This window comes from Pholcus phalangioides, unplaced genomic scaffold (genome assembly GCF_987345545.1).
Source record: "Pholcus phalangioides strain wild (caught in Gottingen) unplaced genomic scaffold, Ppha-v1.0 ptg000024l_1, whole genome shotgun sequence".
NCBI lineage: Eukaryota > Metazoa > Arthropoda > Arachnida > Araneae > Pholcidae > Pholcus > Pholcus phalangioides.
In genome coordinates this window covers 10,496,589-10,512,717 of record NW_028301616.1, presented here as the reverse complement: position 1 = coordinate 10,512,717, position 16,129 = coordinate 10,496,589, and the positions used below count along the sequence as shown (strand labels likewise).

At 36.5% G+C, this 16,129-nt stretch overlaps 1 protein-coding gene across 1 annotated transcript in view; it reads right to left on the bottom strand.

The window, feature by feature from the left end:
- LOC149068724 (uncharacterized) overlaps positions 1-16,129 on the bottom strand; it is a 50,263-nt gene that overhangs the window by 11,153 nt on the left and 22,981 nt on the right. Inside the window, exon 6 of the mRNA XM_089251317.1 lies at positions 15,449-15,595. Coding sequence (XP_089107443.1) covers positions 15,449-15,595 — 147 coding nt within the window. The remainder of the gene's footprint in view (positions 1-15,448; positions 15,596-16,129) is intronic.

The window sequence follows — 16,129 nt, the reverse complement described above, 5'->3', positions numbered from 1 at the left end:
AATATAACCCATAGGTTAAGAGCCCCTAGTTAAACTATCTGAAATTTTTTTACACCTCAAGAGTAAATAAAAGCTTGTGAAATTATCAAATAATAACGATAATCTAAGATACCTATAAATCTGATAATAATGTCAGTAGATAGAGGAACCAAATCAAAGTTTGAAAATTAACTATTACAATAACCTAATAAACACAATTGCAGTACTTGAAACTAATTTATAATTTGTTTAAAAAGAAATTCATTGGAAAAAAGATCAAATGGACTCTGAAAAAAAAAATCACAAGTGATATTATCACTGAAAAAAATTATTTATATTGCATAAATCTTTTTTTAGAGCGATAATGAAGAAAGACGATGCCAGAAATGAGAGATTCACCCCGTTTTTGCCTGTAAGGCTGGTTTGCCTTTAGACGTATGATTCTGAGTTTGCGATTGAACGCTGGAATGTCCAGTTCCAGCTCTCACTCCTAACCACAAACTTTTTCCGCCTTTACACATACATAGACACACTCTTGAAAGCGATTCTGAAGTTTACAGCTATCCCGCGTCTAGAAGTGTACGTGTAAATGGACCTTTATTCTTCAACAACCTGCATGTATATCAATACAGTACAGTACAGTTAAATGCTTCATTTGTGTACTTCAAAGTAGTAAAATCACTTTTCAAGGTCGAGCGATCATGATAGATGGTAGAAAGAAAAGGAAAAAGTTGGTGAGGGTCTTTCTCTCTACTTTTCTTCTTGGGACTAGGAAAGAACACGTCCCTCGTGATGTGTGAACCAATTTTTATGCATTCTTTTCTAAATTAAAGGTATTTCACTCGCTATAGCATGTCATTGGTATCTCTGATTGAGTATAGTTTATTTATTGAATTCGTTCACAGAACACAATATAAATTAACTTTTTTCGTCATATACGATCTCTCAGTGGTTTGATACTGGATCATTAAATTGATGCTTATTTGGTAATTAAAAAAACTTTGATTTTCCTACATAGGCTTGTTTCAATCATGTCGAATAACAGATTCTACCATATTATAGAAATAGGTATTTCTGGGTAGATTTCGTTTGGACAAATATATTGATAATTCATGTACCATAGCAGCAAAATGCAGAGACTACAGTAAAAAGAGATTTGAATATACCAAGTTGTACATATCAAAGCATTTTGTTATGAAAAATATCAAAATTGGATATCTTTGAATAGATTTTGTTAAAGAAAATCAAATGACACTACAGCAACTTTTACCAGAGTCAACATACAAAGGATTTAAATGAGGGTTCTTAATATATGGGTCACAGGGACTTCAACATTGGTTGTACAAGTCCCCTTACCACTGTTATAAATGCAATTGCTACATCTTATAAAAACCAAACATTATCTTTTAAATAATGGAAAATTTAAAAAGCATTTTCACATTCAAAATAATTCCCATACCCAAAATAATTCCCAATAAAGTTGATAATTTTGTTGGGGGTTAAAGGGTTAAGAGAACTGTTGGACCCCAAAGCAAAATGTTTTGCATTGTTTTGAAAAGAATCGTCGACTGACTGAAATGTTCTGCAATAAAAATTCCTAGTGTCTTCTATATTTTTTTTCTTAAAATTCTTCCAGGTTTTTCTGCAGTAGCACTGATTGTTCTGCGACGTACGTCTTAGATTACTGTATATTCTGTTTTGGGGCCCTTGGATTAAAGAATGGAGGAGTACAACAATCATAATGTGCCAAAGCATTTCTTCACCAATCATCGTCAAGTAAAAATAAAAAATATCTTTGGATATGATCCCATTGAGACAAGTCAATGAGTTTATGAACTGATCGACACAAACAGAACACAGTCTCTAACAAATTTCTTACGTTATGCTTTTTAAACTACTTACCACGTTATAGTGACGGACTCGCGATGCGAGGATCCGGGTTCGAACCCCACAGTGGTGGTCGGCTGAAGTTGGTTTTCTGTGGTTCCCAACTTCAAGGCGCAAATGCGAGCCGATCCCCCCGTTAAAAAGTCTCGCCACAGAGAGCAACAGTCCTACAACGATAAATCATTCAATCATAACACTTCACTCACAGTTAGAAAAACTGGAGGCAGATGGCAGCACTACACATAACAAGCATTACACAGAAACAAACTTTACGTCAGGTTGCACTACACATACACGCACATTCCCGCATGTACCGATTCGTTGGGGGGTTCCGCGGGGGGGGGGGGTGCATGTGTGGTGTAGCAGTAGTAGGTGGGGCCTCCAAAAAATGGCTCGGGGATCCATGATGTTCTTAAGTCAGCCACCTCGTTGGGCAATTTGCCTGTTGTGGCGTTGTATTTGTATTTGTATTTGTATTTGTAAAAGAAGAAGAAAAAAGCACAAATCATCAGCTCCGGCCTCAATTTTATATATTTATTAAAAGTCATTAATTCTGATTAGCATCATCATATTATTTTTTTATAACTGCGAATAAAAAAATAAAAAATTAAAAATCTGAGTTTGAGGTTCTGCATAGAAGCTTCAAAATTTCCTTCTCAACTCATTAAGCAACAATTAGAAATCTTTAAATCCCCCCCCCCAAAATGTTGTATATCTTTTAATTAAGTAGGTTTTCTTCTGATTTTCAACAGGTACAAACTGGGCATAGGGGAATAGGGGAAAGTTTTTCATTGAGAAATTAAATTTACAAAATATCTGGGCTTGTCAATGCCAAAATAAGAGACTTTTATGAAGACAAGATATTTTGTCATTCCTCTTAAAGAGCTAAGAGGCGCTCTCTCTCTCTCTCTCTCTCTCTCTCTCTCTCTCTCTCTCTCTCTTTCTTTTTTTTTTTGTTCAAATGGGAGTAATTTTGAATTAAAAGATATATGGCACCCTAATCCACAAGGAATTAGGAACAATACTAATAAAATTCAAAACCAAAGTAAAAAAAATGTTGAATAATTGTAACCAAACAGGGTGTCCCGTAAATCCATAAATAATTGAAATTATAAGTTGAAGGAAAGAAGGAAATGGTAGTCAAACCTCGTTAATGAATCACTCTTGGGAGAGCAAAAATACGACTTAGTAAGCGGAGTGACTCATTAAATAGAGTAAGCCATAGCCGTGCCAATTCCTGCCTGAGGACAATTGGGACTTCCAAAAAGTGACCCGGTAAGCGGATGTGGTTTGTGAAAAAGTTATAAAAATAAATTCTCATGAAGAGGAATTATTTTTGTACAGAAAAGAAATTTTGTTAGACCCCCAAACCAGAATGTTTTGCATCAAGCAACAAGCCCTTGGCTGAGTGGTAATGTTCTGTGGTAAAAATTCCCATAATAGTGTTTCCTACACATTTCTTAAAATTATTCTGCAGCAGCACTGATTGTTCTGCAATGTGCATCACAGATTTCGGCATATTCTGCTTTGGGGTCAACAGAGGACCAAGGGAAATCAATCTGGCAAACGTGATTGGACCTGAACCATTCTTCAATCTCTTTAGTGCCTGAAACAGGCCTAACTTTTTTTCAGTGAAAAACTGAAAAAAAAAGGTAGGAAAAATAGGAACACCATTGACAAAAAAAAAGAAAAAATAGGAGGGAAAAAAATTCCTAAATTGTCATTGCATTTAAAAATGTTGTGTCATTCAGATTCATGCCTTAAATATTTTATACAAATACAAATACAACGCCACAACAGGCAAAATGCCCAACGAGGTGGCTGAGAAAAATATGCCCATAAAAATATGGATGTCATATATTTCCAAAATACAGCAACCCAATTAAAAACTAAAATTATAAACAATATATATGCATGATAAAATAGTATACAATGCCCATAAGCATACTTATGGTTGTCTTATTCTAAGTATGGATAGCTTCTCGATTTACCCCAACATGTTTATCGTATTTCTTTTTGAACGTGTCAATTGTGTAATAATTTATTACCTCCGGGGGTAAGCTATTCCATTTATTAACAACCCTATTAGAGAAAAATTCCCTGCGACACCATAACCTTGCGTTGTCCCTCACCAATCGATACTGGTGTCCCCTTGTAAAAGCAGTTGATTGGCGGTGTACTAAAAGTTCATGGTCCATCCTATCCATCCCATTGAAAATTTTGAACACTTCGATCATATCTCCTCGACACCTGCGTTCATCCAATGTAAACATATTCAAAAAATGAAGTCTCTCTTCATAACTCAAGCCCTGTGTGCCAATAAGGACACGCGTAGCTCTTCTCTGCACCCCTTCAACCAAGTCTATGTCCCTCTGCAAGTATGGTCTCCAAAACCTTACAGCATACTCCAGTCCAGGACGAACTAAGTCTCGAAAAAGCGGAAGAATGACTTTAGGAGAACGCGAAGAGACTTTTTTGAAAATGAGACCAAGCATTCTATTCGCTTTTTTGACCACCGCATAACAGTATTCAGAAAACCTAAGCTGCTTGTCAATGAGAATTCCCAAATCGGTGACCCTAGTTACATCCTGGATAGTGACACCATTCAACTCGTAAGAGAACCGTGGGTTGTTCGAACCAAAATGAGCGACCATGCACTTATCAACGCTAAACGTCATGCTCCATTCATTTGCCCATGCTGCAATCCTGTTTAAGTTGGTCTGGAGCAACTCCCTATCGCTTTGATTCCCGATTACCCCCATTAGCTTCACATCATCTGCTAGTTATCCCATCGATACCCTGATCGAGTTTATCGATAAAAAGTGAAAAAAGTATGGGGCCAAGGACACTTCCTTGAGGAACTGCACTTGTGACACCTGTCCAACCAGAGAATTCCCCGTTCACCATAACTCGTTGCGACCTATCTCTTAACCATGATTCTATCCAATTCAGCAAGTTGCCCCCAATTCCAATCTTGTGTAAACGCTTCAAGAGTTTACCATGTTGGACCCGATCGAAGGCGTTCTGGAAATCAAGGTAAACAACATCTACATTCTTGTTCTTACCCAAAGCCTTAGTCACGTGATCATAGAAGCAAAGGAGGTTAGTTACACATGACTTCCCTTTCCTGAACCCATGCTGATTATCCAACAATACATTATTCTCGTCTATCCACTTCACAAACTGCCTTTTGATGATAATTTCCAAAATTTTTGAGACGGAACTCGTCAAACTCACTGGACGATAATTGGACACAGCTTCTCTACAACCCTTCTTAAATATTGGAACAACATTAGCAAGTTTCCAATCCCTTGGGACGATACCCTCAGCAACACTACTCCTGTATATCTGTGCGACTGAACGCAACAATTCATTAGCACATTCTCTAAGGACCCTGGGATAGATATCATCTGGTCCTGGTGCTTTGCTTGCACATACATTTCTTAGAAGATTTAGGACCTCCACGTCTTGTACTTGAATATCGTTAAGGGTTTTATTACCCCATGCAACACCCGTATATCGAATATCATTATCTCCATTAAAAACCGAAGCGAAAAAGTCATTGAAAGCATTACACATACCTAAATTGCTCTCTAACCTAGAGCCTCCTATTGAGAGGGGGCCAACTGTCCCCTTACATCCATTATTGACATATCGAAAAGCACATTCCCAGATCACTTAAATGACCTGCAGCATATTTACAGATCGCCACAGCACAATTTCAGATTACTCAAATTACCCATGCTCCTGTTCCACTTCATGCAAGTGACCTGTGACACTAGATCACTTGAGATTAGATATAATTAACAATGAAATAGGATTGGGTTTTTGACGACAAGCGTCAAAAACTGTTTTAAACTGTTGAAAACCGTCAAAAACTTAAATGAATGCTTTTTGATAATGTTTTGAACACAGTAGGTATATAACACGATGAAAAACTTACTTTTTAGCACATTAAGTTTTATTTTTGAACATTAACTTATTACAGTAATTAAAACAAAATATTAATTATAATTTGCAATTTTGAATTTTTCAAACATAAGAGTCTAGAACATATGAAATATAATTTTTAATGGTTTTTTTATGTTCAATTTGCTAAGCGGAATAGAGCTGTTTATTCAAAATATGTATGATAGGAAATCAGGGTTAGGTTTTTGACTTCAGAAACCAAATCTGTGTTAAAACAGTCAAAAAGTTATTGTAAATGATATCAAATAGTTATTGTAAATATCAAATAGTTATTGTAAATATCAAATAGTTATTGTAAATGATATCAAATAGTTATTGTAAATGATATCAAATAGTTATTGTAAATGATATCAAATAGTTATTGTAAATGATATCAAATAGTTATTGTAAATGATATCAAATAGTTATTGTAAATGATATCAAATAGTTATTGTAAATGATATCAAATAGTTACTGTAAATGATATCAAATAGCTTTTTTTTAACCTGATAGATATGTTAAATAACAAAACACTTACTTGTATGTACATTAATGGATTTTATATTCAAAATTATAATTATTGAGGAAAAAAATTTATTTTGATATTTTAAATTTTCTGATCTGCCCAAAATTTTATTCCATGTAAAAATTCTCACACAGAATCTGTTAATACACTAATTAAACTCATTTATTTTCATCTAAAAATTTCTTAGAGCTCAGGGTGTATAAATTCACCGAGTTTTAAAGAGTATTTTCAAGTAAAGCGGAGTTGACAGGACTTGATACCCAAAGCATTTGTTTTGCACGTTTAAATACAGTTCAATTGGTTATCTAGATAATTAAATAATAACAGAAATCAACATTACATATATGATGTAATAAACTTTTTTAAACACTTATCTGTTGTAAAAAGAGTACGTCAGATGGTTTATATAAAAGCACATATATAAGCAGTTGAAGAGATTTTGGAAGGTCAAGAATCATCTTGAATGAAAGAATGTCAAATCATTCCATAGTTTTCCCCCTTCAGTGTTTATGTTATGCTTTATTCAAATTGTATATTTTATTTTAAAAAAAGTATATATTGTCCAAAATAATTATGAAGAGAATAGAAAATTATTTTACAATCACGTTAAATATTTATTTTTTGTATAACATAGTCACTTTAAACATTAAATGCAATTAATGTGTATTTCTAATAGGAATTTTTATATTGAAAAGCAATATTTGAGGTTTTTGACCGTTTTTGACGTGACAGTTCGAACCGTGGTTTAAACCGTCACGAACTGCCATGTGTCAAAAACCTGCCAACCCTCCAATGAAGTAGCATGTTTGAAATACAGAGAGGTGATCAGCGTTTCCCTGCATCTAATATGAGTCTTTTAGTAGACTATTTGTGCTTGTTTTACACTTAGGCAGATGATAGATGTTGCAACATTTAATGTAGAATACAATCGGTCACTACCGGTGCATTTTTATGACCAGATTTCGCTCAGTAAATGTGAGTGATCTCAATGTTCCTGCATATTTTTAAAGTACAGTTGAACCCTGTTGTACTGCCAACCCTACTTACCGCCGGAAATTTTCAGTGAAAAGAACTTTCATATAGGGATTATAATGTGAAAAACCTGTTATATCACCAACTGTTGTTTGGATGTATACATCAAGTATGTAATATATGTATGTATCATACATATATGTATGTATTATACAAAGTCTATATGTCATTTTCCAAGAAAATTTCCACATCATATTTTTTTCTCTGAAAGGAGTTGAACGTGTTCTTCAACATCTGAGAAACAGGAAATTAGTGAAAAAAAAACGTCACCATTGTTTTTCTTTGTTTATCTATATATATATCTATTCTATAATATAAAATCACAAACAAACTCGAAAAGGGCCTGTTGCTAAGCAACCGAGTGACGGAAGTGGGTGAAATTTTTGAGTGACGGAAATCTGTTACGGAAGTCGGTTTCGATTCATATATCGATATTCACATTCATATATCGATATTCACATTCATATATCGATATGATATCTATCATATATCGATATTGGGTCGATATTCACATATCGGGACCCATTTGACCCATCGGGACCATGTTATGTGCATGTACCAAGAGGCTCCTACATCCTACAGCAGAGCCCTTAGGCTGGAATTTAGATTTCGAGCCCCCAAACCAGCTTTTCAGGGGCCCCTCTGTGATTAATTTATAGTGTGAAAAATCAAAAAGTGATAAGAATCGTTGTGGCCCCTGTCAGCCCTTCCTTTCTGGGGGGGGAGGTCCATGCCGAGAGGTATATATATGTATAATATACACACACAACAGCAGTGCTCCCAACACAGGGTCGGGGTACCCGGGGAAGATTTCACGTATAAGTAAAAAGTTTTCATTTCCAGGGGCCCTTGATGGATCTCATTGTTTTCTTGCTGCTTTAACGTTGAAAAATTTCGATAGCGGAAGCAAAAGATATATCCAGTCTGGGGCCCCACGAAAAACGAATACAAACGGTAAAACGAATACAAATGAAAATTTTTCATGGTTACTCGCTCCGTGGGATGGCCGACAATCTTCCAAGTCGGGGCCCATGTTTACAGGTTTCATTTTGGGTGCCCTGGATTTTATTTGTTGGTAAAACGAATACAAATGAAAATTTTTCATAGCACTCGCACCGGGGGATGACCGACAAGCTTCCAAGTCGGGGGCCCCATGTTTACAGGTTTCATTTTGGGGCCCTGGACGAATCTCATTCTTTTCTGTTGTAGAATTCGCAACAGCGGAAGACCGAGATAAAGTCAGTCTGGGGCCCCACCAAAAGTATGCGAATTGGTGTCCCGGGTAATTGGTTGGGGCCCTGGATTTTATTCGTTGGTAAAACGAATACAAATGAAAATTTTTCATGGCACTCGCTCCGGGGGATGACCGACAAGCTTCCAAGTCGGGGGCCCCATGTTTACAGGTTTCATTTTGGGGGCCCTGGATGAATCTCATTCTTTTCTGTTGTAGAATTTGCAACAGCGGAACCCCGAGATAAAGCCAGTCTGGGGCCCCACCAAAAGTATGCGAATTGGTGTCCCGGGTAATTGTTTGGGGGCCCTGGATTTTATTCGTTCGTAAAACGAATACAAATGAAAATTTTTCATGGCACTCGCACCGGGGGATGACCGACAAGCTTCCAAGTCGGGGGCCCCATGTTTACAGGTTTCATTTTGGGGGCCCTGGATGAATCTCATTCTTTTCTGTTGTAGAATTTGCAACAGCGGAACCCCGAGATAAAGCCAGTCTGGGGCCCCACCAAAAGTATGCGAATTGGTGTCCCGGGTAATTGTTTGGGGGCCCTGGATTTTATTCGTTCGTAAAACGAATACAAATGAAAATTTTTCATGGCACTCGCTCCGGGGGATGACCGACAAGCTTCCAAGTCGGGGGCCCTATGTTTACAGGTTTCATTTTGGGGGCCCTGGATGAATCTCATTCTTTTCTGTTGTAGAATTTGCAACAGCGGAACCCCGAGATAAAGCCAGTCTGGGGCCCCACCAAAAGTATGCGAATTGGTGTCCCGGGTAATTGTTTGGGGGCCCTGGATTTTATTCGTTGGTAAAACGAATACAAATGAAAATTTTTCATGGCACTCGCACCGGGGGATGACCGACAAGCTTCCAAGTCGGGGGCCCCATGTTTACAGGTTTCATTTTGGGGCCCTGGATTCTATTCGTTGGTAAAACGAATACAAATGAAAAATTTTCATGGCACTCGCTCCGGGGGATGACCGACAAGCTTCCAAGTCGGGGGGCCCTATGCTTACAGGTTTCATTTTGGGGGCCCTGGATTTTATTCATTGGTAAAACGAATACAAATGAAAATTTTTCATGGCACTCGCACCGGGGGATGACCGACAAGCTTCCAAGTCGGGGGCCCCATGTTTACAGGTTTCATTTTGGGGGCCCTGGATGAATCTCATTCTTTTCTGTTGTAGAATTTGCAACAGCGGAACCCCGAGATAAAGCCAGTCTGGGGCCCCACCAAAAGTATGCGAATTGGTGTCCCGGGTAATTGTTTGGGGGCCCTGGATTTTATTCGTTCGTAAAACGAATACAAATGAAAATTTTTCATGGCACTCGCACCGGGGGATGACCGACAAGCTTCCAAGTCGGGGGTCCCATGTTTACAGGTTTCATTTTGGGGGCCCTGGATTTTATTCGTTGGTAAAACGAATACAAATGAAAATTTTTCATGGCACTCGCTCCGGGGGATGACCGACAAGCTTCCAAGTCGGGGGCCCTATGTTTACAGGTTTCATTTTGGGGGCCCTGGATGAATCTCATTCTTTTCTGTTGTAGAATTTGCAACAGCCGAAGCCCGAGATAAAGCCAGTCTGGGGCCCCACCAAAAGTATGCGAATTGGTGTCCCGGGTAATTGGTTGGGGGCCCTGGATTTTATTCGTTGGTAAAACGAATACAAATGAAAATTTTTCATGGCACTCGCACCGGGGGATGACCGACAAGCTTCCAAGTCGGGGCCCATGTTTACAGGTTTCATTTTGGGGGCCCTGGATGAATCTCATTCTTTTCTGTTGTAGAATTTGCAACAGCGGAACCCCGAGATAAAGCCAGTCTGGGGCCCCACCAAAAGTATGCGAATTGGTGTCCCGGGTAATTGTTTGGGGCCCTGGATTTTATTCGTTCGTAAAACGAATACAAATGAAAATTTTTCATGGCACTCGCACCGGGGGATGACCGACAAGCTTCAAAGTCGGGGGCCCCATGTTTACAGGTTTCATTTTGGGGCCCTGGATTTTATTCGTTGGTAAAACGAATACAAATGAAAATTTTTCATGGCACTCGCTCCGGGGGATGACCGACAAGCTTCCAAGTCGGGGGCCCTATGCTTACAGGTTTCATTTTGGGGGCCCTGGATTTTATTCGTTGGTAAAACGAATACAAATGAAAATTTTTCATGGCACTCGCACCGGGGGATGACCGACAAGCTTCCAAGTCGGGGCCCATGTTTACAGGTTTGATTTTGGGGGCCCTGGATGAATCTCATTCTTTTCTGTTGTATAATTTGCCACAGCCGAAACCCGAGATATAGCCAGTCTGGGGGCCCCACTAAAAATCTGCGTATTGTGTCCCCGCTACTGGATGTGGGGCCCTGGATTTTATTCGTTGTAAAATTGATAAAAATGAAAAATTCTCACAGGGGGGTGTCCGACAAGCTTGCAGGTCAGGGCTTCATGGAAATGTTGGCAGGTTGTAATTCGGTGCCCCTGAATGTATCTCATTGATTTTTGTGGTTTAACATTGTAAAATTTGCAACACATCGGTAGCCCAAGATATATCCAGTGTGGGGCCCCACTGAAATTCAGCGAATTGAATCTGGGGACCCCCATGGGGAAGTTTTCTGGGGATACTTGATGAATCTCATTTGTTTTTTGTTGCTTTATTATTATTTTCATTAAAATTCGCTTCTTCAGTAGGCTGGTGCTTTCACACGTCCCTTTCCCCTTTTCCATAGCACGCTGATGAAGTGGGACGAAATAAACAATATATGTCCGGGAGAGAAGTGGGGGGGGGGGGTTGGCCGCCAAAGGCGGCAGGGGGGCAGAGCCCCCCTAGTATATATATATATACATAATTGATTTTCTGTGTGTGTGTTTGTTCTCTATAAAAATCTATAATTTTAGATCGATTGTCGCTAAAATTTTGCATATATACCAAATGGGACCAGACTTGAATGATAGGCTACTTTAAAAGTTTGTCAGAGCAGGGCATATGCCTGAAATGCATGGAAAAACTGTCGGACAACAATGGTTTCTGGGTCTCAACAATCACTTTCGGAACGTTTACTTTGGTTACCGTGGTTTCCTAGCAATGCGTTTCAGACTTGTATATGCCTTTACAATGGTTTGTTACTTCTTTAATGCTGCCAGTATATGTATAATACAAACAAAACACCACAACAGGCAAAATGCCCAATGAGGTGACTGAGAAAAAGATACCCATAATAAATATGGATGTCATATATTTCAAAAATACAGCAACCCAATTAAAAATGCAATTACAAACAATATATATTACAGTCACCTCATTGGGCATTTTGCCTCTTGAGGCGTTGTGTTTGTATTATACATAGATAGATATTATAATACATATTATACATGATAGAATATTTATGTACAATGCCCATAAATAATGCTTATGGTTGTCTTATTAATAGTTTATGCCTTTATAATGGTTTGCCACTTTTTCAATCATCCCAGTAATGAGGCTTTCTGCATATCACTGTTAAAATTGCCAATTTTACTGCAGAAATGCGGAAATTTATTGGAGTTTTCCACCACATCAATAATTTTAAAAACTGTATTGAATTCTCGATTTTTGAAATATTGAGTTCGCTTAGAGATACGAAGCCTAAAAAATTAAATATGAAGTAATTAGCAGGACCTACTTTTGGGTTGGATATCCATGGGATAGATAACATTGATTTCAACTTTTTATTTATATCTTCTCAAGCATAAAAATTAATGTCTCCGTATTGTCTTTTAATATTCAACTGCATAAATTCATATAGTTTAGGATGTTTTAAAATTAATTATGAGCCCATAAAGCACATCGAAGAAATTCCACAGCTTTAACTAAGCATTTTTAGAAGCTGAAATAAGTGGATCTATAACTTGGAAGTTTAAGAGGGAGGGAATCAAAATATCTAGCTCCCCTTAAAAAAGGGGAAAAATAATCATTTCTACATTTCTTTAAATCTAGATTTGTTTCTTTCATGAGTCACACAGGGAGTTGCCATATTGGTTAAGACACGGTTTGTATGTTCCTCAAAGGAAGCGGGAGATATCACATGATACAAAAAGCCTCATTAAAGAAAACCCGGGCAGCATCAGGTATTATAGTTAGTGTACTTTATAAAATGCATCACTAAATTTATGTAGAACTAAAATAATTAAAATAATTTCAGAGGTAAGTGTAAAATATGTATCTTTTAAGTTTTATATCAAGAAATATTCAAGCAATATTGCACAGTTTTTAAAATTTCATGAATTTCCTGTTCTAAAAATTGAATACGTGTTAAATAGGTTTTAAAAATTCTTTGGCACAGATCATGCCGTTACAATGGGGATCGACTGTAATTATGTTAAAAAAATTTCAATTTATTTTTTTCCATATAAATTAACAAATTTCTCTGACTTTATTAATGTATTGGAAACACTTCAAGGTACGATTTTAACCATACATAAATTCTTCACATAAAACAACTTAAAATATTCAAGTGATTATTATATTACAGGTATCAACATGGGAGTAGTGTATAATCATAGAGTATTAAATAGAATTTTACCCTATGTCTATAAATTTGGTCAGACACATATTTTGCCTGTTTTGAACATAGATGGCTCGTTGCTTTATAATGTAATTCTCAAAATTGATCCAAGTTTGGATGTTATTGGCTTTATTGTTGTAGCCATTGCAACTGATAATTGCATTAATAGCAAAGCAGTGGGTTTATCCACTAGTCCCTATGTAAATTTCTATGTCCATCCTCACCCTTTAATAGGTCCAGACCATTTTTTTTCCTGATAATGCATCTGATTAAAAATGTCAGAAAATCTGGCTATATCAAAAAATGGTGTTTTTTTCCAAATAGAATTTTGCCTTGCCTATAAATTTCGTGATGTTCATGTTTTGCCCTTATTGAACATATATCACACGTTGCTTCATAGTATAATTCTCAAAATTAATCTACGTTTGCCAATGATGTGTACAGAAGGTGCATTTTCGAAATAAATTTGCAATGCGTTATGATAAACAAGTTTGAGTTCTTTAGAAATTCCAAAATACTGTGACGATAAATTGGGTTTTCCATGTTTCAACTGGAAAATATATACAAATAATAATTTAAAAGTCAGGTTTGGGAAATATAGACAGGTACTAATAATATTTTGTTTTAGAATGTGAGGGGCGAAATTCTGTGGATTTTTTTTTTTTTAACATATTTCTAAAGAACCTTCAAATAGAAATGCACTTTTAAAAGAAAAGTTATAAATATTTAAAGAAGCTGGTGACATTTTCAAAAAAAAATCTCACTATTTTTGAAATATATTTTTACTACTTGAATCACATCTTAGCATAGAATGTTATGCATCTGTGTATGAATGAGAACCGTGCAATCATCCATATCCAATCCATAGTGGAAGGAGCAAAGCAAAGTATATTTGTTTATTCATTCCGTGTTTTTTCTTCCCTTTAATAAAACATACATTACATGAAAAGTTTTCTTACATATTTTTTTTTTTATAAATGACTAAAAATATATAGTGAATAGTGCATGTGTCTGTCTAAATGAAAAATAAAGGATATTATATAGTTGAATTGGTCTCAATTTTCTTTTGGTATTTAATTGATATTTTTTAGGTTAAAATCAACAGAAATGAAGTTCTGAAAAATTAATGCTCTTGGGGAAGTTTTTAGGTCAAAGGGTAATTTTTTTTCAAATGTTGTCAAGTTTTTATCAAAAACTCTGGCCCTAATTGATACTCGAGTCCTCAATTCTTCACTAATTCAACCTCTTTTTCTACAAAATTAAGAAAAATATAATAGTAACACAGGTCAAATGTATAACATATTGGCGTTACAGTGTGTGTGTGTGTGTTGCTTGTTTGTTGTTTGTGGTGCTGCTGGAAAACGATCTTACAGGGAAGACGGGTTTTGATAACGTCATGAATCTCAAGGAGAGGCTTTCCACTTTAGCTGGTGTTGCATAAGCCCAGTTTACATGCACAAGATTGGAGTTTAACAGGGAATGATTTGGAGATTATAAATCTGCTAGACTACTTTTTCCTAGTAGGTGGAAAAAAGGAGGAAGGAAGATTCATACCATCTTTGGTGAATTTTGCTGTTTCTGCGCCCCCTTTCTCATAATCATTTGCGATTTTTCCCTGTTGCAGAGTGCAGGATACAGGGGTGGAAAAATGAAAATTTGATTTTTTTGTAGCAGGAAAAATTATTTCACAAACTTTTCCACTCTGTTAAAGGCTACACGAATGTTTCGTCAAATACAGTCAAGGAAAATCGACATAATTTGAAAAAATAATTAATGTAAGGAACGCATAAATCAAAGAAGTCAACTTTTTTCGTAAAAAAATAGCTAGAAACAGCAATTGAATGTCGTTGTTTTTTTCATTGTTCTGCGGATGAGAGGCAATTTGTATAGTTTGACTCTATTTTATACATTGTCAGAAGCTTGAATGCCAAATCCTGGGGAGGGGGCCTCAAGCTAATTCTATTTGTGGTCCCAAGAAATCAAATTGCAGGGAGGGCAAATGATGTTATCGAAAAGTCAGCTTCTATTGTGATGCAACTTCAAAGTTTCTTAAGGAAAAAATTTTGTTTTTGGCGCAAGATGATGCAGAATTGAAAAATTTTGCCGTTTTGTAGCAAAATGTAACAAACATCCAGAAATTATAGCAAAATGTAGCAGACGTCGGAAATTGTAGCAGCTTGTAGCATATGCAGTAGATTTTTCATCCCTGAAGATATAGACATTTTTACTTCCTATGTAAATGTGACTATAGTATCATTCAAGTATAAAGTCAATTCAAGAAAAACATATTAGCAACACCTACCAGCCATCTCATCTGGATGAGGCCTATCACCTTTAGCAGGAAATACAACACAATCTTTTATGTGATGAAGTGCTTCCACATCAACTGCTTTCAGCTTCCGGACATCTCCCGGGTGCATGCAGGGGTTCTTGGTAACGACAACCATTTCTTTAAAACAGTAAGTTACATTAATAATAATAGATGATCTCTTCATCAAGACAACAATAGATACAGCCCTTATAACAAGGGACGTAATAAGTCACGTGTAACTCAAAATGATCCCTTCAATTTTTTTTTATTGAAGCATTAATAAGAATAAGTTATGTATAGCATTGTTTACTACACTCTGATGTTATCCAAAAGTCAGAAAAGTGATAGCATTGCTTATACAGAAAATGTTTTCTTATTGAGTATCTTTAGTACTACTTCTGTACACAATAGCCGCTCATTACACCACACATTCGGGTATTTCTGGCTTTCTACTAAAATTTCTGTTAAAACTAACAATAAAACAAAAATAAAGTCACTCGTTATATGGGTCTTATAATCGCTTCGTCTTTCAACATGCATAACGCACAAGTGTTATACTTTTAGAACGACTACTGTATTTTTTAAGAATTTTTTTCCACTCTCTTTTATCACTTATTCATAATTTCTAATAAAAAATGTATTCTAATACAGTGCACACAGCTTAATACAATT